Source organism: Bubalus bubalis, chromosome X (genome assembly GCF_019923935.1).
Source record: "Bubalus bubalis isolate 160015118507 breed Murrah chromosome X, NDDB_SH_1, whole genome shotgun sequence".
In the NCBI taxonomy this organism is placed as follows: Eukaryota; Metazoa; Chordata; class Mammalia; order Artiodactyla; family Bovidae; genus Bubalus; species Bubalus bubalis.
The window spans coordinates 87,839,856-87,866,855 of NC_059181.1; the positions used below are offsets into that span (position 1 = coordinate 87,839,856).

Here is a 27,000-nt window from a genome sequence, read left to right on the forward strand (position 1 = left end):
CTGGTTAGTGAAACTGTTTTTCACAAGGGTATGTTAGCAATGTTACAACTTACATGTACTTTAGGATTGAACAAATAAGTAAATATACTGAGGATAATAACAGCCGGGTTTCTCAATGTCCAAGAATGGAGTTAAAAGTAAGGAAAGAGGAAGGCTAGAATAAACTCTGTGATGTTGGATTAGAATCATACATCAGTATGAACTAGCTGTTCTTCAGTTAGGTGAATGTAGATGTGTGTATATTTGTGTGAGTACATACACATATTTCCTCGCTTTGTTCCTTGAAAGGGCTAATAGCAATGATACTCCAAAAGCAATGAGCATACCTAATGCCCGATCTTGATTCTGAGGTGCTGTTCTCCAATAAAATGCCCCACTCCCTGATTCTCGGGTTAGGGCAAGAGAGCAGATTAACCTAGATTCTGGCCTAGGGGCCAGTAAACTACAGCTCGCAAGCCAAATCCATAGCTAAGAGTGATTTTGACATTTTTAAGAGGTTGGAAGATAAAACAACACTGTCCCAGCCCCCAAAGCAACAAAGACCTAAAGTCTTCAAAGCCTAAAATATTTACTATCTGGCCCTTTACAGAAAAAGTTTGCCAATCCTTGGCCTAGAACATCTTGTGATAATAGAAAGTAAGGAAGCGCTCAAAAAAAAAAAAGGGGGGGCGGGGTTATTTTGAAAGAAAATCAACCAACTTGAGGGAGTTCCCAATGACCAAATCTAGGACAATCTTAGCATGAATAAATCATGAGAATAATATTATGGAGAAAAAGAAATATCTGTGAGTCCATATTATTATAAACAGTTGAATAAATAAGTGCAGAAATGATATCTCTTCTTTAAATTAGAAGCTTAATTAATGTAGAAAGAAGGATGGAAATAGAAAATCACCATTTGGCACACACTTCAGTAATAATTATTGTAAGCAAGAACTATCAATGATTGCTAAAATTAGTAGGTAAAAATTATGATGAGAAATAGGACATTTGCATAGTTTCCAAGTGTCTCTCTATAAAACAATAATTATAAAGGGAAAAATAATAACTTTAAAAGAAGAGGCTTGGCAGATACCACCTTAACCACGTGAACAAAGTTAAAAACATTGATAATAAGACATGGGCATAATGTGCCTCATTACATGATATCAGGCAGACAAGATAAGATATGTGGTTTTCTTGCCAGAAATAGACAATGGACAATGAATTTAATCATTGGGAAACAGCCGACAACTCCAAATTGAAGGATATTCTTCAAAGTAACTAACTGGTGGCCTTCAGAGGTGACAAAGTTAAGAAAAACGAAGGCTTAGAAACAGTCACATATTAAGACTAAAAGGACATGACAGTTAAATGTAATGTGGACCTCTCAGCAGACTGGGTATAGAAAGAACATATCCAAACATAAAGGACATATATAGGGACTTCCCTGGTGGTCCATTGGTTAAGATTCCAAGCTTCCAATGCAGGGGGTATGGGTTGGATCCCTGGTCAGGGAGCTAAGATCTCACATGCCTCACATGCCTCATGTGTGAGATGAACTAATATTTGACAAGGGAACCAAAAACATCCAGTGGGGAAAAGACAGTCTTTAATAAATGGTGTTGGATAAGCTGGATAAATATGCAACAGAATGAAACCGGACCTCCATCTCACACCACTTAAAAAATGAACTCTAAATAGATTAAGGACTTAAAATGCCAAAATCAACAAACGGGACTACATCAAACCAAAAAGCTTCTGCTCAGCAAAAAATAATCAAAAGAATGAAAAGGCAAGCTACGAAATGGGAGAAAATATTTGCAAACCACATATCAGGTAAGGAGTTAATATCCAAAATATGTAAGGAACTCATACAATTCAATAGCAGAAAAGTAAATAATCTGATTTAAAACTGGGCAGAATTGAAATTTTTGGGGGAAAAGATATTTTCCCAAAGAAGACATGCATGCATGCTCAGTTGCTCAGTCATCTCCAAATCTTTGCTCCCATGGACTGTAGCCCATCAGGCTGCTCTGTCCACAGGATTTTCCAGACAAGAACATTGGAGTGGGATGCCATTTCCTCCTCCAGGGGATCTTCCCAACCCAAGGATTGAACCTGCATCTCCTGTGGCTTCTGCATTGGCAGGCAGAATATTTACTGCTGACCCATCTGGGAAGCACCCCAAAGAAGATATGTGGATACAAATGGTCAACAAGTACATGAAAAGATGTTAATCACTAATCATCAGGGAAATGCAAATCAAAACCACAATGAGATATTGCCTCACGCTTGTCAGAACAGCTATTATCAAAATGATAACAGATGAGCATTGGCAAGGATGTGATGAAAAGGGAACTCTGGTGCACAGTTGGTGGGAATGTATATTGGTACAGCACTACGGGAAACACGTATGGAGGTTCTCAAAAAACTAAAAATAGAACTACCATATCATCCAGCAATCCAACTTCTGGGTATATACCCAAAAGAAATGAAATCATTATCTTGAAGAGACAGCTGCACCTCCATGTTCACTGCAGCATTATTCACAATAGCCAGACATAGAAGTAACCTGTTTCTATTGACTGATCAACAGATAAAGAAAATGTGAGATACATATATATGTACACACACACACACGAATATTACTCAGCCATGAAAAAAAGGAGATACTGCCATTTGCAACAACATGGATAGATCTTGAGGATACTGTGCTAAGTGAAATAAGCCACACAGAGAAAGACAAACACTGTATGATAACACTTATATGTGGAATCTTTTTTTAAAAAGTCAAATTCAAAGAAATAGAATGGTGGTTGCAAGAGGCTAGAAGCAGGAGGGAATGGAGAAATGTCCATCAAAGGATACAAGTTTCCAGTTATAAGATGAATAAGTTCTTGGGAATTTAATATATAGCATGGTGACTACAGTTAACAATACTGTAGTAAATACTTGAAAGTTGCTAAGCGTAGATCTTAAATGTTCTCACCACACACACACACACATACACACACAATTTGTAATTATTTGAGATGATAGATTTGGTAACTAATCTTTCTCTGGTTATATGTCAAGTATATTTCAATAAAACTAGGGGGAAATGAGAGAAGAGGAAATGCAATGTGGGATCCTAGGACAGAAAAAGGACATTAATGGGTCAACTGGTAAAATTTGAGTAAGTTCAATTTAGTTACTAACATTTTATCATACAATTTCCTGATTTTGATAACTGTATATGGTTATATACGATGTTAACACTTGGAGAAGTTCAGTGATGGGCATTCTTTTTACTATTTTTGAAACATTTTTTAAGTCAGGCTGAAATTATTAAAAAAAAAAACCAAAACTGTGCTTGGGCCCCACATCTCATGGATTCTGACTGAACTATTCTGGGGTAGAGTCCAGGTATCAGTAATGTTTAAAGTTCTTCTGGGTGATCCTAATGTGCAGCAAGGATTAAGAACTAGGGTCCCTATTCTGTGGTTCTCAAAGTGTGGTCCCTGGACAAGCAGAATCATTACCACCTGGAAACTTCTTAGAAATGAAAATTCTCAGGGCCCATCTCAGACCTATTGAGTCAGAAACTAGTGGTTGCCACTCTGCTTGTTTGTTTTTTTTTAATAAACTTTTATTCATTTATTTTATTTTGGCTGTGCTGGGTCTTTGTTGCTGTGCACGAGCTTTCTCTAGTTGCAGCAAGTGGGGGCTAACTCTCTAGTTGCAATGCATGGGTTTCTTGTTGCTGTGGCTTGTCCTTGCAGAACATGGGCTCTAGAACGCTGGCTTCAAGTTGCGGCGCAGGGGCTTAATTGGCCCGCAGCATGTGGGATCTTCCTAGACCAGGAATTGAACCTGTGTCCGCTGCATTGCAAGGCAGATTCTTAACCACTGAACCAGGGAGGGTCCTCCCCTCTGTTTAAACAAGCCCTCTAGGTGACTCAAGGTATGCTTAAGTTTGAAAACCAGTGCTCTAATAAAACTCAGCACAATGATGGAACACACAGGCACAAACTAACCAACTGTATGTTTTCGAAGCTATTTAAACCAACTATCACCATAATAATCAGTAGTTAATAGGAAGGGTGCCAAAACAATTAATATATAATTGTGTGTGAGTGTGTGTGTGTGCTCAGTTGAGTTTGACTCTTTGCAACCCTATGGACCGTAGCCCGCCAGGCTCCTCTGTCCACGGGATTTTCCAGGCATAAATACTGGAATGGGTTGCCATTTCCTCCTCCAGTTGACAAGTCTACTTTACTATTAATATTAAATTTGCTGTTCTAATGTTTTTTTCAAAACCAATTTAAAAATTCACGGTTGTAGTCTGATCTCAAAGCAAAGTGGTGGTGGTGGTTTAGTCACTCAGTCATGTCCGACTCTTGCGATCCCATGGACTGTAGCCTGCCAGGCTCCTCCATCCATGAGACTCTCCAGGCAAGAATACTGGAGTGGGTTGCTGTCTCCTTCTCCCTCAAAGCGAAGTATATTATCTTAATTTAAGACTTATGTATAGAACAGTCTTATAGACTCGGAGAGAGAGGGAGAGGGTGGGAAGATTTGGGAGAATGGCATTGAAACATGTAAAATATCATGTATGAAACGAGTTGCCAGTCCAGGTTCGATGCACGATACTGGATGCTTGGGGCTGGTGCACTGGGACGACCCAGAGGGATGGTGTGGGGAGGGAGTAGGGAGGAGGGTTCAGGATGGGGAACACATGTATACCTGTGGCGGATTCATTTTGATATTTGGCAAAACTAATACAATTATGTAAAGTTTAAAAAATAAAATAAAATTAAAAAAAAAAAAGACATATGACTGAGGCACCAATTCATCTATTAGCAGTATCTCTAAACTATAGGAGAAGTAGCCAAGAAGGAAAAGTAACCCTTAAATTATGAAACCCCAAATATCAATATATAAAAGGGATGGCAAGTGTGCCACTTCTATCCATGATTACATTTTAAGTAGTCACAAAAGTCACACTAACACATTCACCTTCAAAGATGTTAGTTTAAGTCAATTTAATATTTGATTTGTTTGAAGAGCATAATAAAGTATTAGGAAACTAAGCTTAAATTTCTTAACTTTTATTTTTGCTCTGACTCTCTGAATGGGAGGATTTTACCCCAAGGCCATACCAATTCTATATATCCATTTATTTGGGTGCTCACACTTGTGACGGTTGTATATTTGGCATGCCTCAAACATTTAGTGTCTGAGCAAAATCCAATCATATGAGGAAGTAACATAGGTTGTTGACTTTATAACAGGTATTCTTAGACTGGTTTGGTTTTTGGTATCTGTTACTGACTTTAGAAATAGCATATGGCTTCTAAAAGTGAAGAAAAGGCAGGGAAAAGATGAGTATTTCTGTATGTGTAACTTTTCTACAAACTATTAGATGTAAATTAGAATATCTCACCATCTCAGCGTAATAATGACGACTAGGGGCCACAGTTGAACTGTAAAATAAAAAATTACAACTAAAATACAAAGAAATACTTCCCTTAGATATCAGAAGCTTATCTTAAAATACATGATTTTAAATCAGGGCTAATTTTAAATTTAATAAAACTTCTGGTTTCCTAATGTTGAAACAAATCTACTCCACACAGCTTAAACATTTCTGTCTAATTTATATTATAGTTACAGGAAACATATTACTTTATTCTTATTAAGGCAAACAAACACCATTTATGTGGGTTAAACTATTATTCTTTTTATTTTATTTATTTATTTTTGGCTGTGCTGGGTCTTATTTGCTATGCGGGCTTTTCTCTAGTTGTGTGAGTGGGAAAATCTATTCTGTGTGGTCACTCATTCAACACTTATTTGAGTATTTGCTGTAAGGCAGCTTGTACTAGGTGCTGGGTGTACCATAGTGAACAATAAGACACTGCCCCTACCCAAATGGACTTTTTAACACAATTCAGTGCAATAAGTGCAATGATAGAAGTTCTGTGGAAGTAGACAGTAGGGCCACACATATAACTAAAGATAGGCTTCTCAGGGGAGCAAGTTTTCTTTTCAACATTTTATTTTGTATTGGGCTAAGCCCAATACAAAATAAAACTAAAATACAAATACAAAATAAAACTAAGATACAGAAAACTAAGATCATGGCATCTGGTCCCATCACTTCATGGGAAATAGATGGGGAAACAGTGGAAACAGTGTCAGACTTTATTTTTGGGGGCTCCAAAATCACTGCAGATGGTGACTGCAGCCATGAAATTAAAAGACACTTACTCCTTGGAAGGAAAGTTATGACCAACCTAGATAGCATATTCAAAAGCAGAGACATCACTTTGCCAACAAAGGTCCATCTAGTCAAGGCTATAGTTTTTCCAGTAGTCATGTATGGATGTGAGAGTAGGACTGTGAAGAAAGCCGATCACCAAAGAATTGATGCTTTTGAACTGTGGTGTTGGAGCAGACTCTTGAGAGTCCTTTGGACTGCAAGGAGATCCAACCAGTCCATTCTGAAGGAGATCAGCCCTGGGATTTCTTTGGAAGGAATGATGCTAAAGCTGAAACTCCAGTACTTTGGCCACCTCATGTGAAGAGTTGACTCATTGGAAAAGACTCTGATGCTGGGAGGGATTGGGGGGGCAGGAGGAGAAGGGGACGACAGAGGATGAGATGGCTGGATGGCATCACTGACTAGACGGATGTGAGTTTGAGTGAACTCTGGGAGTTGGTGATGGAAAGGGAGGCCTGGTGTGCTGCGATTCATGGGGTCGCAAAGAGTCGGACACGACTGAGCGACTGAACTGAACTGAACTGCCAATTAACAATGTTGTGATAGTTTCAGGTGAACAGCAAAGGGACTCAGCCATCCATATATATGTATCCATTCTCCAAACTCAAAGGGAAGCAAGTTTTAAAGGAGGAACAGGAGTTGGACTTGACTTCCCCCAATTTCTTGGTGGAGCAAGAGTGGAAGGAATGGGCAGAGAGAAGAGAGTGGTTCAAACTATGACTGTTGAATTAAGGTTAGAAATTAGGAGATGGATTAAAGAAAAAATTATATTGAATCAAAAGGAAAGGGAGAGGGAAGAATCTAGGATTCTCCCTAAGTTTCTGGATTGAGGCACCTGGGTTGGTGTTCCTACCATTTATGCAGATAAAGAATACAGGAGAAGGAATATGAATTGTCATTTTATTTGCTTCTTAAATTCTCTGCAAAAACTGTTCTGCCTTCCACCCTCCCCCATAAAAACAGAACACCAAAATGGTAGGTTGGGACTTTTCTTCTTCTTTTAAACTGACCTGGCAATAAACTGAATTATCCCATACACTCAGGCCTCTTGCATAGCAGGCAAGAATTCTACCACTGAACTACCAATGCTGCTAAACTGAATTATGCCATACCCTCTCCTTTCTCATCACTGAATTCTATTAGCACACAGTTACAGGAACCCAAAATTCATCTGAGGCTAAGAGACAATGATTATCTATTATAGGTAGAATAAAACACAGATTATTAAGATTCTTATGACTACTTTGTACTCTACAAACTGTTCAAAGATTAGATTACAATATGAGGTTTTGCATGATGGTATTCCTTGTGACCTCTGTACAAATGGTATCTATGTCACTGATAAGCCTATCAAGGACAAAGGTTCATGTTATAGGAAGCTGCAACTTTTACAAGTCATCTTGACATTTCATTTTCCTCTAATTTTTTAGGCCAGAATTAGGTCATCTCAAAATGGGGACTGAGGAAAAACTATCAAACCAACAAAAACCAAAAGACAAAGGTGGAAGTTAAAGAAAGAGAAAATAATTTGTATAGGGGTTTTCTCTAAGGAAAAAAGTAACAGAATTCCCTAAAATCTCTCTACTGGTATGGCATTACTATTTTGAAATTAATACATTCACTTTTAGTTTCCAAGGTTTGTTCATTTCATGGCAAATAACAGGTGGCAACACACTGTTCTTAAACACAGTTTCCCATCTGGCAAAAAAAGGAGGGGGTGGTTCTGGAGAAGTTGTGTATAAATCAGGGTTTTGGAAATTAAATTATATTTTATCATTCCGTAAGTTCTTTATCATAATTTCTGGTTGATATGCAATAAAGAATGGCTTCTAAAGTTGAAAACTTGTCCTTAGCCTCTGTAAGTTAATAAATCAACACTTAAATGCATTTGAGAGCAACTTTCTAATAAAAAATCTTTTTTCTGTGAATAATCCCCATTCTTAAAGCATTTCATCTGTTTCAGGTATATTTGAATATGTGTATATTAAGTCAAAAGAGGGGTGCATCCTGCATTGCATCACTGTCACTAGAAAAAACCTAGAATGTGTTAATTGTGTTAATGGATGAACAGAATAAATGCTAAAAAACAGGAGTACTCTGCCTGGGTGTCTAATCTCCAGCGGATCATTTGTGGGGCACTTGGGGCCCCTCAGCCTGGTGCTCACTTGCTGAGTGTGCATGTTCCTCCAAAGGTGGTTCATCTGCTCCCTGAACTGAAGCATATCCAGATGAAGCAGTCTCACTGCGGTTATCCTCTTCATGAGGAGAGGCATTACTGGAAGCTTCATTGGATACAGGAACTTGTAAAGACACTGACCCATCTTCAACATCCACCTGTGGAAAGCATTTGACCACATTAACAGGCTCTCAGAGTACACACTTTTCCTTGACATATTATTACAAAGTTTCTTCATAGGTGACTTCTTAGAGCAAGGCTTCTTGACTTTTGAAACTTACAATCCATTTTTTGATGATCACAAACATCTCTTGCTGGTCCCAGCCAGACCACTGGAGTAACAGGGTCCAATGGGGTGAAAGATGTTACAGGCAGACTGCCATCAACATTTGACATGTTTATCTGGGTGAACACTTCATAATATAATGCCTGAGACAAGGAACGCACTCAAAAAACAAATTACTATGCAGTCCCCTAGGAGTATTGAGAATCACTGTCATCTATATATCTCCTCAAGTCAGGAAGATTCTGTTGAGCTTGACTCTCTGTTGTGTATATTGTGAAACAGGTAGTTTTTTCACTTATGAAATATAATTCAATATTTATAACACTTTCTCAAACTTTACATGCTCATTTAACTACAAGTTTGGTTGCAATGCAATAGTAAGATAGTAAAAAACAACAAGGGGTATCAGAAGTCAGCTGGGGTTATCATTTCAAGTTCTGACCACATAATAAGTACATTTGAGGAGGGGGAAGAAGGAGGAAAATACAGGTGGTCCAACATGGCATCTCACTGTCACTATGATATAAGTAGTTCCCATTTTTTATATAACCTATAAGTCTAGCACATTGTATAGTTAAAAAATAGGATGATAACTTCCTGAAGGTTAAGATATATAAATAACACATTGGTTAAGTTCCTTTGTATAAATAGTTTAGCAATGTTTACCTCAATTCCCAAAGCTTTGAGTATGTCACATTTGCACATGGGGCAAGTCCTGTGTTCTAACAGCCATGGGTCAACACATGTCTTATGGAAAACATGGCTAATGAAGGAAAAACATATAAATTGGTTATCTGTTGTGAAATAGCAACAACGCTTTGCCTAATACACTAACAAGTTACTCTATAAGTTTACTTGGTCTTTTAACAAATGACTTTTTTCCCTTTAAAACACACAATTACAGAAACAAAATTTAGAAATTTCATAATACAGTACTTTTAAATATAAAAGCCTCATTACCCTAGTTTCATAAAAACTATTTTTAATACTACTTATTAAAAAATAGTTAAGATATTGCCTGATCTAAGATGTACAGTAATTCAGATCTTGATTATTTTGTTATATCCTAACTAGACCATTCAGGTATGACCTAAATCAAATTCCTTATGATTATACAGTGGAAGTGAGAAATAGATTTAAGGGACTAGATCTGATAGATAGAGTGCCTGATGAACTATGGACGGAGGTTCACAACATTGTACAGGAGACAGGGATCAAGACCATCCCCATGGAAAAGAAATGCAAAAAAGCAAAATGGCTGTCTGAAGAGGCCTTACAAATAGCTGTGAAAAGAGAACCGAAAACCTGAGGAGAAAAGGAAAGATAAAAGCATCTGAATGGAGAGTTCCAAAGAATAGCAAAGAGAGATAAAAAGCCTTCCTCAGTGATCAATGCAAAGAAATAGAGGAAAACAACAGAATGGGAAAGACTAGAGATCTCTTCAAGAAATTTAGAGATACCAAGGGAACATTTCATGCAAAGATGGGCTTGATAAAGGACAGAAATGGTATGGACCTAACAGAAGCAGAAGATATTAAGAAGAGGTGGCAGGAATACACAGAAGAACTGTACAAAAAAGATCTTCATGACCCAGATAATCACGATGGTGTGATCACTCGCCTAGAGCCAGACATCCTGGAATGGGAAGTCAAGTGGGCCTTAGAAAGCATCACTATGAACAAAGCTAGTGGAGGTGATGGAATTCCAGTTGAGCTATTTCAAATCCTGAAAGATGATGCTGTGAAAGTGCTGCATTCAATATGCCAGCAAATTTGGAAAACTCAGCAGTGGCCACAGGACTGGAAAAGGTCAGTTTTCATTCCAATCCCAAAGAAAGACAATGCCAAAGAATGCTCAAACTACCTCACAATTGCACTCATCTCACATGCTAGTAAAATAATGCTCAAAATTCTCCAAGCCAGGCTTCAGCAATATGTGAACTGTGAACTTCCAGATGTTCAAGCTGGCTTTAGAAATGGCAGAGGAACAAGAGATCAAATTGCCAACATCCGCTGGATCATGGAAGAAGCAAGAGAATTCCAGAAAAACATCTATTTCTGCTTTATTGACTATGCCATAGCCTTTGACTGTGTGGATCACAAGAAACTGTGGAAAATTCTGAAAGAGATGGGAATACCAGACCACCTGACCTGCCTCTTGAGAAACCTACATGCAAGTCAGGGAGCAACAGTTAGAACTGGACATGGAACAACAGACTGGTTCCAAATAGGAAAAGGAGTTCGTCAAGGCTGTATATTGTCACCCTGCTTATTTAACTTCTATGCAGAGTACATCATGAGAAACGCTGGGCTGGAAGAAGCACAAGCTGGAATCAAGATTGCCAGGAGAAATATCAATAACCTCAGATATGTAGATGACACCACCATTATGGCAGAAAGTGAAGAGGAACTAAAAAGCCTCTTGATGAAAGTGAAAGAGGAGAGTCAAAAAGTTGGCTTAAAGCTCAACATTCAGAAAACAAAGATCATGGCATCCGGTCCCATCACTTCATGGGAAATAGATGGGGAAACAGTGGAAACAGTGTCAGACTTTATTTTTCTGGGCTCCAAAATCACTGCAGATGGTGACTGCAGCCATGAAATTAAAAGACACTTACTCCTTGGAAGAAAAGTTATGACCAACCTAGATAGCATATTCAAAAGCAGAGACATTACTTTGCCAACAAAGGTTCGTCTAGTCCAGGCTATGGTTTTTCCAGTAGTCATGTATGGATGTGAGAGTTGGACTGTAAAGAAGGCTGAGCACCGAAGAATTGATGCTTTTGAACTGTGGTGTTGGAGAAGACTGTTGAGAGTCCCTTGGACTGCAAGGAGATCCAACCAGTCCATTCTAAAGGAGATCAGTCCTGGTTGTTCTTTGGAAGGACTGATGCTAAAGCTGAAACTCCAATACTTTGGCCACCTCATGCCAAGAGTTTACTCATTGGAAAAGACTCTGATGCTGGAAGGAATTGGGGGCAGGAGGAGAAGGGGACGACAGAGGATGAAATGGCTGGATGGCATCACCGACTCGATGGACATGAGTTGGAGTGAACTCCGGGAGTTGGTGATGGACAGGGAGGCCTGGTGTGCTGCGATTCATGGAGTTGCAAAGAGTCAGACATGACTGAGCTACTGAACTGAACTGAACTATAAACTAGTACAATTAGTCATTGTTGATAATATAGACAAAATATTGAGTGCAAAATAATTCTGATAATTTAGGAAATGTGACAAATTCCAAGAATACCACGATTTAATAGCAAAAAGAATGTTAAGAATAACTTCCAGGAAATGGATAATGAAAAGCTAACAAACACTTCCAAACAGGTGCTCATAAATTGATTTTATTTTTTTCTCAACAGGATGGGCAGAAATCTTTTGAATTAAATTATCCAGTACCGCACACACACAAACACACAAATAAACAGTGGTGCTGGCTACACACACACACACACACACACACACACACACACACACAATAAACAGTGGTGCTAGCTAGGTTCTCAGTTTTTTACAGAAGTAGTTTCCAAATTGTACCAGATTATGGAAACTTCATATAGTTAGCCTCATACTATTTCCAATGATATTAAAAATAAAGCAATCATCTGTATTTAAATGAAAGAAGTTAAAAACAAACACTTTCTTTATTTGGAGACATTCAAAATAGTTTCCTGCACTATAATCATTTTTGTAAATCAGCTATTTTTATTGACAACATAAAAGAAAATCAAACTTACTTGCAGGTTAAGATGCGCACCAAATCATTTGGTTTATATAGTTCAATACACACGGCACAACTATCTCCATCAGGGCCGATTTCCTAAGAGCAAAGAGTTACTGTTATTCTGATGGATAAGAAAAACACACTGAACTACAGAGCAAGATCAGAATATACATGTATTTAATACATTACTTAAATTCCTACATAAGGAGCATCATATCACTAAAATGACTTTCAATAAGAAATTTAAAATTATCTAGACTTAACTGGAATCTAAAAAAAAGCCAAACTTATAGAAACAGAGTAGAAAAGTAGTTTTCAAGGGCTGAGGAGTGGGGAAAATAGGGAAAAGTTAGTAAAAGGGTACAAATTTTCAACTATGAGGTCTGAAAATCTAATATAAAACATGGCGACTAGAGTTGATAACACTGTGTATTATGTAATTGAAATTAGAAAATAAAATACTTAGACTTTAAAAAGTAAAAGAAGAGGATTCCTGAGTAGCCTAGTGGTTAGGATTCTGGGCTTTCACTGCCATTAGTTCAGTTCAGTTCAGTTGCTCAGTTGTGTCCGACTCTTTGCAACCCCATGAATCGCCACACGCCAAGCCTCCCTGTCCATCACCAACTCCCAGAGTTTACCCAAACTCATGTCCATCGAGTCAGTGATGCCATCCAGCCATCTCATCCTCTGTCATCCCCTTCTCCTCCTGCCCCCAATCCCTCCCAGCATCAGGGTCTTTTCCAATGAGTCAACTCTTCACTGCCACAGCCTGGGTTCAATCCCTAGTCGGGGAACTCAGATCTTGCAAGCCATGTAGCATGACAGAAATAAATAAATAAATGTAAAAGAATAAAGTCAACCCAAGAGGAATAGTATAAAGAGAAACATGAAGCACTGACATAAACTTTTTCCTGGTTTTAGAATTTACACAGTGCCATAAGTTCTTTTGGAGAAGGCAATGGCACCCCACTCCAGTACTCTTGCCTGGAAAATCCCATGGATGGCAGAGCCTGGTAGGCTGCAGTCCATGGGGTCGCTAAGAATTGGACATGACTGAGCGACTTCCCTTTCACTTTTTACTTTCATTCATTGGAGAAGGAAATGGCAACCCACTCCAGTGTTCTTGCCTGGAGAATCCCAGGGATGGGGGAGCCTGGTGGGCCTCTGTCTATGGGGTTGCACAGAGTCAGACATGACTGAAGCAACTTAGCAGCAGCAGCAGCAGCAGCATAAGTTCTTTGGCTATGTTTTTCCATCAAAAAAATTAAGGTATAATTCATATGATGTTAAATTCATTCTAAATGTTGAGTAAACAGTTTTGCAAGTTTGGAGAAGCATGCAGTCACTTAATCCCCACCATAGTCAAGACACAGGATAGTCCTGCTACTCCAATAAATTCCTCTATATCCCTTTGTAATTAACACCCTCCTTTTACCTCTATCTTCTGTTACCCACTGATTTGTTTTTCAGTGCCTTCTATTTTGGCTTCTCCAGGGTATCTTATAAGTGGTATTGTGTATTATATAGCCTTTGAGTCTGGCTTCTTTTACTTAACATAACGCATTTACAATTCATCCCTGTTGGTGAATATATCAGTAGGGTTCTGCTGTTTTTATGGCTAAGTAGTACTCTTTAATATAGATGTACCACAGTTTTTTATCCATTCACCATCTGAAGGACATTTGGCTTCTTTTCAGTTTTGGGTAATCATCAGTAAAGCTTCCCTGAACAATTTTGAACAAGCTTTTACATAAATGGGTAAACACCTAGCAGTGAGATTGCTGGGTTCTTTGGAGAGTGTATATTTGACTTCATAAAATTGCCAAATCGTTTTCCAAACTGGCTGTATATTGCATTCTCACCAGCAAATGCATGAAAGTTCCAGCTGTTCCACATCTGACCAGCTATTGGTATTGTAGGTTCAATTGGTTTTAGCCATTCTAATAAATGTGCTGTGGGTATCACAGTGTGGTTTTAATTTGCACTTCCCTAATGATGAATGATGTTGAGCAACATTTTATGTGCTTCTTTGCTAACCATATATTTCTTTGGTAAAATGTCTGTTTTGCCCATTTTTACACTAGGTTGCTTTTTCTTTTGTTGAATTTTGAGAGTCCTTTATATATTCTGGATACAGTCCTTTATCAGATATGTGATTCAAGTCTGTGGCTCATCTTTTCAGTATCTTAACAGTGTCTTTCAAAGAGCAAAAGCTAATTTTAACAGTCAAATTTCTCATTTTTTTCTTTAATGGACTTGTTTTTGGTATCATATCTAAGTAATTTTTGCCTAACTCAAGCAACAGAGATATTTTTCTCCAAAGTTCTCTTATAAAACTTCATAGTTCTAGGTTTTATATTTAAGTCTGTGGTCCATTTTGAGTTAATTTTTACAGAGGGTATAAAGCATGGACTGAGGTTCATTTTTCATTTTTTCTGTATATGGATATTCAGTCACTGTTTATGGTGAGCCAACAAATGGCTGTCTTTTTTTTTTAAATTGCTTTTGCATCTTTGTCTAAAATCAATTGATCATATATATGTAGGTCTATTTCTGGACTGTCTCTTCTGTTCCAAAGATCTAAAGGTCTAGCCTTTTCCTAATACCACACCTTCTTAACTACTATAACTTTAAAATAACTGTGCAAATCAGGAAACATTAGTCATCCAAATTTGTTCTTTATCAGAATTATTTTGGTTATTTTAGTTCTCTTGCTTTTCCAAATAAAGTCAGAATCAACTTGTCAATTTCTACAAAAGATGCAACTAATATATTGATTGAAACTGCATTGAATCTTTAGATTAGTTTGGGGAGAGTCTTCTAACTCATGAACACAGTATATCCCCATTCCTTTAAGTCTTCTTTGATTTCTTTCTTTCTTTGATATTTTGCAGTTTTTAGCATATAGACCTTGTACATATTTTGAAAGATGTATACCTAAGTATATAATGGCTTTGGTGCTATTATAGATGGTATTTTTTTATTTCAGTAAGTTCTATAGCTATATTTTCATTGTCGTATAAACCTCTATAGCTATTTTTTTATATGGGTTTTAAACATCAATGGTACTTTTCAACTGTGCTAAATCTGAAAATCGATGTTCAAGTAAAGTTGTACTTAAATACTATATTCATCTTCTGTTGTTGCTACAACAAATTACAATAACTTAGTGGCTTAAAATGCACAAACTTATACTCTTAAGTGTTATTGCTCATGGACCCTTTCTTGTACCACTCCAATCTCTTACTTCCATTGTCACATCTCCTACTTCACTGTCAAATCTCCTCTTTCCTCCCTCGTATGAGAACACTGTGATTATATTTAGGCCCCACTTGGATGATCCCCCGGAGAAGGCAATGGCAACCCACTCCAGTATTCTTGCCTGGAAAATCCCATGGACGGAGGAGCCTGGAGGGTTACAGTTCATGGGGTCGCAAAGAGTTGGACACGACTGAGGGACTTCACTTTCACTTGGATAATCTAGGATAATCTTCCCATCTCAAGATCCTTAACTTAATCACATCTGCAAAGTCTTTTTTGCTATATAAGATAACATTTACAGGCTCCAGGGATTAAAAAAAAAAAGAAAAAAACCTAGATGTCCTTGAGGGTCATTATTCAGCCAACCTCCAGCATTAAATAGATTAAAAAATCAGTTATATTTATAAATTCCAATTAAAATCATACTTTGGAAGAACATGAACTTTAAAAAATGGATTGGTAGCACTGCTTTAAAACAAATAGCATTTAAAAGTCATAAATGCACCTTGTCTCCTTGCTTCAGTGTACGGAGTTGAAGCCTTCCAATAGCTTTTTTAGCATCTGCCTTTAATTGTCTCTGTAATAAAAAATAGCAGGTATTAGAAAAAAATTTTTAAACAAATATGATAAAAGAGGTAGAGAGGATTAATAAATATCTATAAGGTAAAAGTCAGTGTATAAGTAAATGCTGAAAGACACAATTTAATTAACCATAATAAATGTCCATTTATCTCATATCAAACAGGATTTTTTAAACTACTGAAACCTTATGTTTCCTACCTTCTTAAACAGCAGCTTTGGGCCACAATGATAAAGCTCTATGTCTCTATTCCAAATGAATTCAGATGCTATGAATTTTCAAAGCAGTTTTCCTATTTTCAAAAGCCTAGAAGGTCTTAAAGTACATATTTTCCAATTTCTTTTTTTTTTTTTGAATAGTGTCATTTGGTAGAAAGTACATAGGATTTGGATTCAAATGAACCTAGATTCAAACTCTGACTTTGTCACTTATGAAATGAAAAATCCTGGACAAGTCATTAAATTTTTGTGCTTGTTTACTCATCTATAAAATGAGGATAACATCAATCCTTCCAGTGTTATTCAGTACTAGGGGAAAAACATTGCTGTTTATAACCACTACTGCCTTGTAAGGTTGGTAGATGCTAAGAGTTTTTTGTTTATTTCACTTAACATATACCTAGATGAGTCTGGATATGCAAAGGCAAGTCCATGGTTCATTTAGGGAATAAGGACTAAAATATTACATTTATATCTATCTATCCATATATACACATATGTATATATTTGAATCAAAAGTGAGGTTTTAATATGGAATCCAGAAAAATGGTACCAATGAACATATTTGTAGGGGAAGAATAGAGACTCAGACATAGAGAATAGACTTATAAGACATAAGAATAGACTTACAGACAAGAATAGACTTATAGCGGGGGCAGGAGAGGGTGGGAAAAATTGAGACAGTAGCATTGAAATATATACATATTACCATGTGCAAAACAGATAGCTAGTGGGAAGTTGCTGTATAACACAGGGAGCTCAACCTGGTGCTCTGTGACAACCTAGATGGGTTGGATGGGGTGGGAGATGGGAGGGAGGTTCAAGAGGGAGGGAGCATATGTATACCTAAGGCTGATTCATGTTGATGTATGGCAGAAATCAATGCAACACTGTAAAGCAATTATCCTTCAAATAAAAATAAATTAAAAAATAAAATTTAAAAAAGTATGGGGGAAATCTAAAAGGCGAGGGAAAAGTGAGAAGGAAAGCAATCAATGAGAGACTATCTCTTTGTGTGGGATGAACTGGAAGGTGGGGGTGGGGGGAAAGCCAGGTAGTATGAGACATTCAGTGTTAATCTGAAATTATTTGTGATGCCACAAATAAACCTTCCTTCTATTTCAGTAAAATCTACCACATATACGAATACCTCAAGAAAAGAGAATATACGTGTAAATTAAAGAAGAGGCCAGGTTTCACGCCTGGGTGGATGCTGTATGGAATACAGAGATAGCATGTTTAGCAGGGCAATATGATAAGCAATCTTCCTATTTTGTATTGTGAAATGAACAAACTTAGAGAAATTCAGCAAAAAGTAGATGGGCAGAACCAGAAGTCTTGTGAGAATGTCAACAGCTTCCTCATCCCCCTGTATGTACCTCCATCCCCAGAGGGAGACCCCCTAGCTGACATCAAGGCTATATGCAAACTAAGAGATAATTTAAGTGTTTGTCACTCAGTCATGTCCCACTCTCTGCGACCTCATGGACTGTAACCCACCAGGCTGCTCTGTCCATGGGATTTCCCAGGCAAAAATACTGGAGTAAGTTGCCATTTCCTTCTCCAGGGGGATCTTCCCAACCCAGGGATCAAACCCAGGTCTCCCACATTGCAGGCATATTCTATACCATCTGAACCACCAGGGAAGCTATGTAAGTAAAGTATCCGGCATAATGTCTGGCTGATAACAGACACTCAATAAAATGTTTATTAAATGAAAATATAAAGTATTTTCATCAGTAAGCATATTTATACGTGTCTGTAGCAAATATATTTTGGACGGGAATAATCCATGAATATAGGTATGTGAAGCTATTCCTTAATGCCCAAAACCGCCTCCTATGTAAGATATCATTTTGTGAAAGGTATTTGACTTGATGCCAAGGTGATTACTGCCAAAGTATTTTTCTGCTGTCACAGTAGCAGCAGAAACTTCTCAGATTATTATCTGACTGGCAAACATAGCTCAAAGAAACAGTTAATAGGAAGGCCTAGCCCTTAGAAGGAAAGAAGTGCTAATTGAAGCCCTTTCACTCCCTGTTTGGGAGACTTAATCATGGAGTTCACTCACAAGGGGAATTTTATGATGGTACTTAATTTTGAGCCTAAATATTTCCCTTCTATTTTGTTACTTGCATCACAAGTAAATAATAGAATGACAGTGAAATGAGGTACACTTAGGGTCTTTAGAGCTGGAAAAATTCTTGGGAGTTCACCTAGCCTGATATCTAATCTGACAAAAAAGAAAATTGATGCCCAAAGAGAAAGAATACCTTGCTCAAAATCTCAGAGTTGGTTAGTGCCAGTCCCACTGAAGCCCAGAGTTTGGGAACACTTAACTCTGACATCAAGGTAGTCATCTTTTGTTTACTGTGGCTTGAAGTAGGAAGCTAGTACTACTACTTCCTTATATTTATATAATTGTTTAAAAAAATGTTTTAGTTTGTTTTGTTTTTCTCTTTCTTATTTTTTTAAATTGTGAAAGTTATGATAACACATTTACAGGAGACTTAGAAAATAGCTGTTATATAATTTAAAATTATTTTTGATATCTATTACCTCACTTAACCCTCACAATATCCCCTAAAGGAGACAATATCTCTATTTTAATGTCATTCAAATGGAGGCTTGCAAAAGTAAAATAATTTGTCCAAAAGGGAACGCAACCTCTAAACAACAGAGTTAGTACAGGAAGTCTGCTCTTCATACCCCAAGATTCCATTATAATACAGCCATCCAAAATCGTTTGAAGTTTTTCCAACTCCTGGATTCTATGGTCTGGCAAATTATGGCCAGTTCTTATAGTGAACAAGCAGTATGCCCACAGGGCTCTGGCCTTGGCCTAAACTTCCAAACATTACTACTTTCGTTTTCTATAAAACATCAGCTATTTCGACATGAAGAAGAGAAAAATGCAGATGATACAAAAATAGAGCCAACAAGAGAAAATATGACAAGGAAAAAGTGAAGTTGATGAGAAGTCTTTGACAACCATTTTGCACTTTGTCTTTAGAGCGCTTCTGACTTAGGTTTAAGCAACCAGTTCCACGACAACTGAGGAAATGTACTCACAAGGAAGTGATACATCTCTAGTGTATTTACATGATTAAGCCTGCACAGTTTGATTTCTCATTCCAAAATATTCAACAAAATATAAATGCGTGAGCCTCCAGTGCTAGTGCTTATTCATCAGGGATGGATGCTAACTATACAACTTTGATTATATCCAAGACTAACTGCAAATTAATTTGAGAGGTGGGATCAAAAGCAAACTTTAAATGTAATGTTCAAGTCTATGTTGATGAGAAAAGTGGAACTTACATTAAGACAAATGTTTTTAAAAAAATTGAGGGGAGACAAAAATATAGGGGAAAATCCAAGATGCCAGAATATCCTAAGCAAGGGACTTGATTATGAAGGATTTCTAAAAGATTTGTAGCACAGCATATACCAGTATTTAAGGAAGCAGCCCTAGAATTTTAAAAAGCCTTTGAAAGGAAATCGGAATGACTCCTACCAAGCTTTTATAAGGAAAATATCTTTCTTTCAATACGGAGGTGTGACTTGTGGTTTTGTTAAGAAGCACAATTTTTAGAACCTGAATAAAGGTTTTAAAACTGCCATCAGCACTCAAAATATTAATATTTCACTGTCACATTGATAGTGGGAGTTTCCAAGATGCACCCATTCCTCTAAATACTGACATATGAGAACAAGATTAAGACCAAGTAGTTTATATTAAGGGCTTCCCAGGAGGAGAAGGGGACGACAGAGGATGAGATGGTTGGATGGCATCGCCGACTCAATGGACAAGAGTTTGAGCAAACTCCAGGAGATGGTGAAGGACAGGCAAGCCTGACATGGTGCTGTCCATGGGGTCACAAAGAGTAAGACACAAAGAGTAAACCTGGTGTGCCACAGTCCATGGGGTCACAGAGTCAGACATGACTAAGCGACTAAACAACAACAGGAGGCACTAGTTGTAAAGAATCTGACTGCCAATGTTTGAGACACAAGAGATGCAGGTTCAATCCCTGGGTTGGGAAGATCTGGAGTAGGAGATGGCACCTCACTCCAGTATCCTTACCTGGAAAAATTCCATGGGCAGAGGAACCTGGTGGGCTACAGTCCATGGGACCGCAAAGAGTCAGACATGAATGAGCACAGCACAGCACAGTTTATATTAAATACATGTTGAGATTTTCCTGGTGGCTCAGACAGTAAAGCATCTGCCCACAATGTGGGAGTCCCCAGTTCAATCCCTGGGTCAAGAAGATACTCTGGAGAAGGGAATGGAAACCCACTCCAGGATTCTTGCCTGGAGAATTCCATGGACAGAGGAGCTTTTCAGGCTACAATTCATGGGGTCACAAGAAGTTGGACATGACTAAGAAATTAACATTTTGGGAAATATGAAACCTCTCTCCAATTCTGTCTCCTCACCAGTAAGTAGGAATACTAATAATCCTATATAGGATTTTACAACAATATTTTGGGCTTCCCTGGTGGCTCAGCGGTAAAGAATTCACCTGTCAATGCAGGAAACATAAGAGACACAGGTTCAATCTCTGGGTTGGGAAGATCACCTAGAGAAAAAAATGGCAACCCACTCTAGTATTCTTGCCTGGGAAATCCCATAGATAGAGGAGCCTGGTGGGCTACAGTCGTAAAAGTGTCAGACACAACTTAGTAACTAAACAGCACGTTTGAATAATATTAAGTCAAACTTTTGGGTGCCCCTATATGCTTTAATATTTAAAGACAATGTGCCCAATGCAAACTATAGTTTATGTTTTACTTCTTAAAAAACAGAACTTAAGAGTTTATCTACTTTGGTACACAAATTGCTTCAGACACCTTTTCAGTACCTCTCCATCGTATCAGAATTCCTATCCTATAAATTCCAACAGCACATTGTTTCCACCTCTTATATTCTGTAGTTGTATTATTCATGTGTCTTTTTCTCCTAGTAGATTGTGAGTAGGTGGAAGACTGGGCCTTAATCATTAAAAAAAAAAAAAAAATCCCCATAATGCTCAATCTTTGCTCAAAGAATAGCTTTTGAATTTAGAAAAAGAGATTTTCTCATTTAAGTTCTATTCATTAAAAGACTCTACTCAATCAATTTTGAGGGAAAAAAGGTTTAGAGAACATGTATTGGACTCCTGCCATGCGTCAGGTTTAACCCTAAGCTTTTACATGTGTCATCTTATTTAAACAGTAACAACCTTATGGAATAGGCATTTTAATATCCAAATTTTATAGACAAGAAAAGGTCCTGAAGCTTGACTAAAGGCCAGGCAGCTGGTTAGTTGCAGAGCTGTGATTCAATTCAAGCCCAGGTTCTATCTGGCTTTAAAGCCCATGATCTCTCCACTATAGTACACTGCCTCCATTGTGTAACAGCAAAGAAGCCTTTAAAGGGCTTCACATTCCTTGTGAAGAAGATAAATGAAAGAAAAAAAAACCCTCAAAGTCAGCTATTATCCAATCTTCAAATCCTTCTTCATTTGACTACTTAACTGTGATTTGGGGAACTCGCTTAAACAAGTATTTTATATCAACATATTCTACCCACCTCCTCCCCAGTTCTAAGAGATACCTGGTCTAAGGAAATTTGGCAGAATAGAAGACTGATTCAAAGCAGCTTGGTTGTTGGCCAATTTTGTTAACGGAAGCTTAATGTCATTACTCTATTCAAAAGCTGGGATGGTTCTAGTCACTGACGAATTTCGGCTGTACAGTTTCTTTTGTTGTTGTTCTGAGTGACACTTTTAAGTGGGCCGAAAAATGAAGATTTGCGGCAATTCTCATTTTATATTACAATGTTCAATTTTTAAATTACAGTGAACACAAAGACATTCTACCTATTTTACCTATGAATTTATATTGAACTAAGTAAAATAAATGTTTTAGTCTGGTTATTTGTCAGCCTGATTTTTGGTCCCAAGGTATTCAGCTTTCAGTTTAACTGAAACCCACATAAATAACTAGGCATGTAGTCGAACCTAATTACTTGATGGGGGGCTGGGCAGGGTGAGTATATAAAAGAAAGAAAAGAATGTGGATATAAGCAAACTAGATTTTCCTGTTCTTAAGCCACCACTTTTTAAAAAATAAAAGCTTTCTTAAAAATTTGGCTTAGAATTTATAAAACAGAAATCTTAAAATCAAGAATTATGGTAAGAGGATTCTTTTACTCAGATTCCTGTGAACAAAATCAAAGTCTGAGTGTCGTGGCTATTTTGATATATGAGAACTGAGAGAAATCTATTTTTTCCCCAATCAAAAACCTATGCATCGAATCGCTGTGTCATACATTTGAAACTAATATAATATTGTATGTCAATTATACTTCAATTTAAAAAGCTAAAATTTGCATGCTGCAACTAGAAGATTCAACATGCTGCAACGAAGACCTGACACAGCCAAATAAATAAAAATAATTTTTAAGAGGAGTAAGCAAAAACACCCCTATGTATAATATTTGAATGGGAGGATTCCTAAAGGAAAGAGGAGCTGCAGACGGTAACACAGCTTCCCATAAGTCTATGGAATTACAGAAATACGAGTACAGATCATTTGCATGAAGATGATCCCGGTGAACAGTGTGAAGAAATACACTGTAAGGAAGAGCATTGAGAAAAGGGGGAATTTGACCCAGGGGATAGGTTATGACTCAGATTATAGCATTTTTCAAAGAAACAATCAAAACCTTTATTATAGTAAGTGAATACTTTTTTTAAAAAGTCCTGAGAGACTCATTGTAAGAGCTTCCCTTTGTTCAATGAGAAAATCACAGAAAGACTATAAAACTAGGTCCTACTCAGATAAGAATTTGTTTAATCTGCTCTTCTCATGTAAGAACCAAACCAGTAGTTTTGTAAAGGGTTCTAAACCTCAAATTTAAGCAGGAACAGATACATACACATGCACCCACTATAAATATATATATATAGATATATAGATATATATATCTATATAGATATTTATATAGATAGATAGATAGATACTGGTACAGTATGCAGCCACCTGGTAAGTCTTCAAGCTAATTTCATATACTAGGAGAGCAGAGAAAATTTATTGTGACCAGGAATGTTTCAGATATTTCTAGTCATGCTTTAAGTTCAAGACCATCACCGTGGAAAAGAAATGCAAAAAAAGCAAAATGGCTGTCTGGGGAGGCCTTACAAATAGCTGTGAAAAGAAGAGAAGCGAAAAGCAAAGGAGAAAAGGAAAGATATAAGCATCTGAATGCAGAGTTCCAAGGAATAGCAAGAAGAGATAAGAAAGCATTCCTCAGCAATCAATGCAAAGAAATAGAGAAAAACAACAGAATGGGAAAGACTAGAGATCTCTTCAAGAAATTTAGAGATACCAAGGGAACATTTCATGCAAAGATGGGCTTGATAAAGGACAGAAATGGTATGGACCTAACAGAAGCAGAAGATATTAAGAAGAGGTGGCAGGAATACACAGAAGAACTGTACAAAAAAGATCTTCACGACCAAGATAATCATGATGGTGTGATCACTCACCTAGAGCCAGACACCCCGGAATGGGAAGTCAAGTGGGCCATAGAAAGCATCACTATGAACAAAGCTAGTGGAGGTGATGGAATTCCAATTGAGCTATTTCAAATCCTGGAAGATGATGCTGTGAAAGTGCTGCATTCAATATGCCAGCAAATTTGGAAAACTCAGCAGTGGCCACAGGACTGGAAAAGGTCAGTTTTCATTCCAATCCCAAAGAAAGACAATGCCAAAGAATGCTCAAACTACCGCACAATTGCACTCATCTCACACGCTAGTAAAGTAATGCTCAAAATTCTCCAAGCCAGGCTTTAGCAATACATGAACCATGAAATTCCAGATGTTCAAGCTGGTTTTAGAAAAGGCAGACGAACCAGAGATCAAATTGCCAACATCTGCTGGATCATCAAAAAAGCAAGAGAGTTCCAGAAAAGCCTCTATTTCTGCTTTATTGACTATGCCAAAGCCTTTGACTGTGTGGATCATAATAAACTGGAAAATTCTGAAAGAGATGGGAATACCAGACCACCTGACCTGCCTCTTGAGAAACCTGTATGCAGGTCAGGAAGCAACAGTTAGACCTGGACATGGAACAACAGACTGGTTCCAAATAGGAAAAGGAGTATGTCAAGGCTGTATATTGTCACCCTGCTTATTTAACTTATATGCAGAGTACATCATGAGAAACACTGGGCTGGATGAAGCACAAGCTGGAATCAAGATTGCTGGGAGAAATATCAATAACCTCAGATATGCAGATGACACCACCCTTATGGCAGAAAGTGAAGAGGAACTAAAAAGCCTTTTGATGAAGGTGAAAGAGGAGAGTGAAAAAGTTGGCTTAAAGCTCAACATTCAGAAGACAAAGATCATGGCATCTGGCCCCATCACTTCATGGGAAATCGATGGGGAAACAGGGGAAACAGTTTCAGACTTTATTTTTGGGGGCTCCAAAATCACTGCAGATGGTGACTGCAGCCATGAAATTAAAAGACACTTACTCCTTGGAAGAAAAGTTATGACCAACCTAGATAGCATTTGAAAAGCAGAGACATTACTTTGCCAACAAAGGTCCATCTAGTCAAGGCTATGGTTTTTCCAGCAGTCATGTATGGATCTGAGAGTTGGACTGTGAAGAAAGCTGAGCGCCAAAGAATTGATGCTTTTGAACTGTGGTGTTGGAGAAGACTCTTGAGAGTCCCTTGGACTGCAAGGAGATCCAACCAGTCCATTCTGAAGGAGATCAGCCCTGGGATTTGGAAGGAATGATGCTAAAGCTGAAACTCCAGTTCTTTGGCCACCTCATGTGAAGAGTTGACTCACTGGAAAAGACTCTGATGCTGGGAGGGGTTGGGGGTAGGAGGAGAAGGGGACGACAGAGGATGAGATGGCTGGATGGCATCACCGACTCGATGGACGTGAATCTGAGTGAACTCTGGGAGTTGGTGATGGACAGGGAGGCCTGGCGTGCTGCGATTCATGGGGTCGCAAAGACTCAGACAAGACTGAGCGACTGAACTGAACTGAACTGAAGTTCAAGGACAAATTTTAAGATATTAATGTAGCTAAGTTCTTCCTCATTTGAGACCACACAGGAGTGCTATCTCTTTGGCAGCAAACTTCAAGGACACATGTGACAGATCTCTGCCCAGGAAGCCAATTTGAATCTCAGGATGTGAAGCTCCAATGGGGAACTGACTGGTCACTACATAATTCTGCTAGCAGTAGGCTATGCTGCCCCAAACTCAGGACCCCAACAATGAAGCCAAGTGCATATTATTTATCTTGATTGTTGTGCCAAGTACCCATGACAAACTGGTACAACATGGTCTATTGCTTCAGATGTATATAACAGAATTATCAACCATTAACATAAAGAACACTTTGACTAATCTATTTTGTAAATCAAAGTCTGTACCACTTAATCTCCATCACCTATTTCTGCCCCCCAGCCCGATCCCCCTCACCTTTGGCAACCACCTATTTGTTCTCTGTATCTATGACTCTGTTTCTATTTTGTTATGTTTCTTCATTTGTTTTGTTCTTTAGAATCCACATGTAAGTGAAATCATACACTATTTGTCTTTCTCTGCCTGATTTACTTCACTTAGCATAATATCTTCTAGGTCCATTCATGTTGTTGCAAGTGGTTAAGATTCCATTCTTTTTATGGCTGAATAATATTTCACTGTATATAGGAGATAAAGAGGTACAAATTTCAGTTACAAAATAAATGAGTCACAGGTATGAAATGCACAGTGTTTGGAATATAGTCAGTAATTATGAGTGTGTGCATTCTAAGTCGATTCTCTAGGCAAGAATATTGGACTAGATTGCCATTTCCTTCTACAGGGGATCTTCCCAACCCAGGGATCAAACTCAAGTCTCCTGCATTGGCAGGCAGGTTCTTTACCACAAGCGCCATCTGGAAGCCATCAGTAGTTATTCAATATCTTTTTATGGTGACAAGTAACAACTATACAATCATGGTGATCATTTTGAAATGCACAGAAATATCAAATCATTGTGTTACGTACCAGGAACTAACATAGTGTTATAGGTCAATTATACTTCAAAAAAAAAACTTATAGAAAAAGAGGTCAGATTTGTGGCTACCAGAGGCAGATAGTGGGGGGAGGAGGGATTAGATAAAAGTCAAAAGCTACAAACTACTAACTATAAGATAAGTATGTACTAGGGATATAATGTACTATATGACAAGTATAATTAACACAGTTATATATTATAAATGAAAGTTATTAAGAGAGCAAATCCTAAGAGTTCTCATCACAAGTAAAAAAAAATTGTTTTTCCTATTTCTTTAATGACTATCTACATGAGATGATGGATGTTCACTAAACCTGCTGTGGTCATCATTTTAGGATGTAAGTCAAATCATTATGTTGTACACCTTAAACTTACACAGAGCTCTATGTCAATTATATCTCAATAAAAGTGGAAAAAACAGAAAATC

The 27,000-nt window shown here is 37.8% G+C and overlaps 1 protein-coding gene across 5 annotated transcripts in view; it reads right to left on the bottom strand.

The window, feature by feature from the left end:
- Positions 1 to 27,000, bottom strand: part of RNF128 (ring finger protein 128) — a 66,022-nt gene that overhangs the window by 3,093 nt on the left and 35,929 nt on the right. Inside the window, exons 3-8 of one of the 5 annotated variants that reach the window (XM_025277211.3) lie at positions 16,202 to 16,273; positions 12,449 to 12,531; positions 9,376 to 9,472; positions 8,413 to 8,581; positions 5,408 to 5,447; positions 4,224 to 4,452 (exon numbers count right to left, since the gene is read on the bottom strand). In XM_025277211.3, coding sequence (XP_025132996.1) covers positions 4,341 to 4,452; positions 5,408 to 5,447; positions 8,413 to 8,581; positions 9,376 to 9,472; positions 12,449 to 12,531; positions 16,202 to 16,273 — 573 coding nt within the window. In that variant the 3' untranslated portion in view covers positions 4,224 to 4,340. Of the gene's footprint in view, positions 1 to 4,223; positions 4,453 to 5,407; positions 5,448 to 8,343; positions 8,582 to 9,375; positions 9,473 to 12,448; positions 12,532 to 16,201; positions 16,274 to 27,000 lie in introns of those variants that run through there. The other 4 variants (XM_006052778.3, XM_006052776.3, XM_006052779.3 and 1 more) reach the window with 4 other exon arrangements.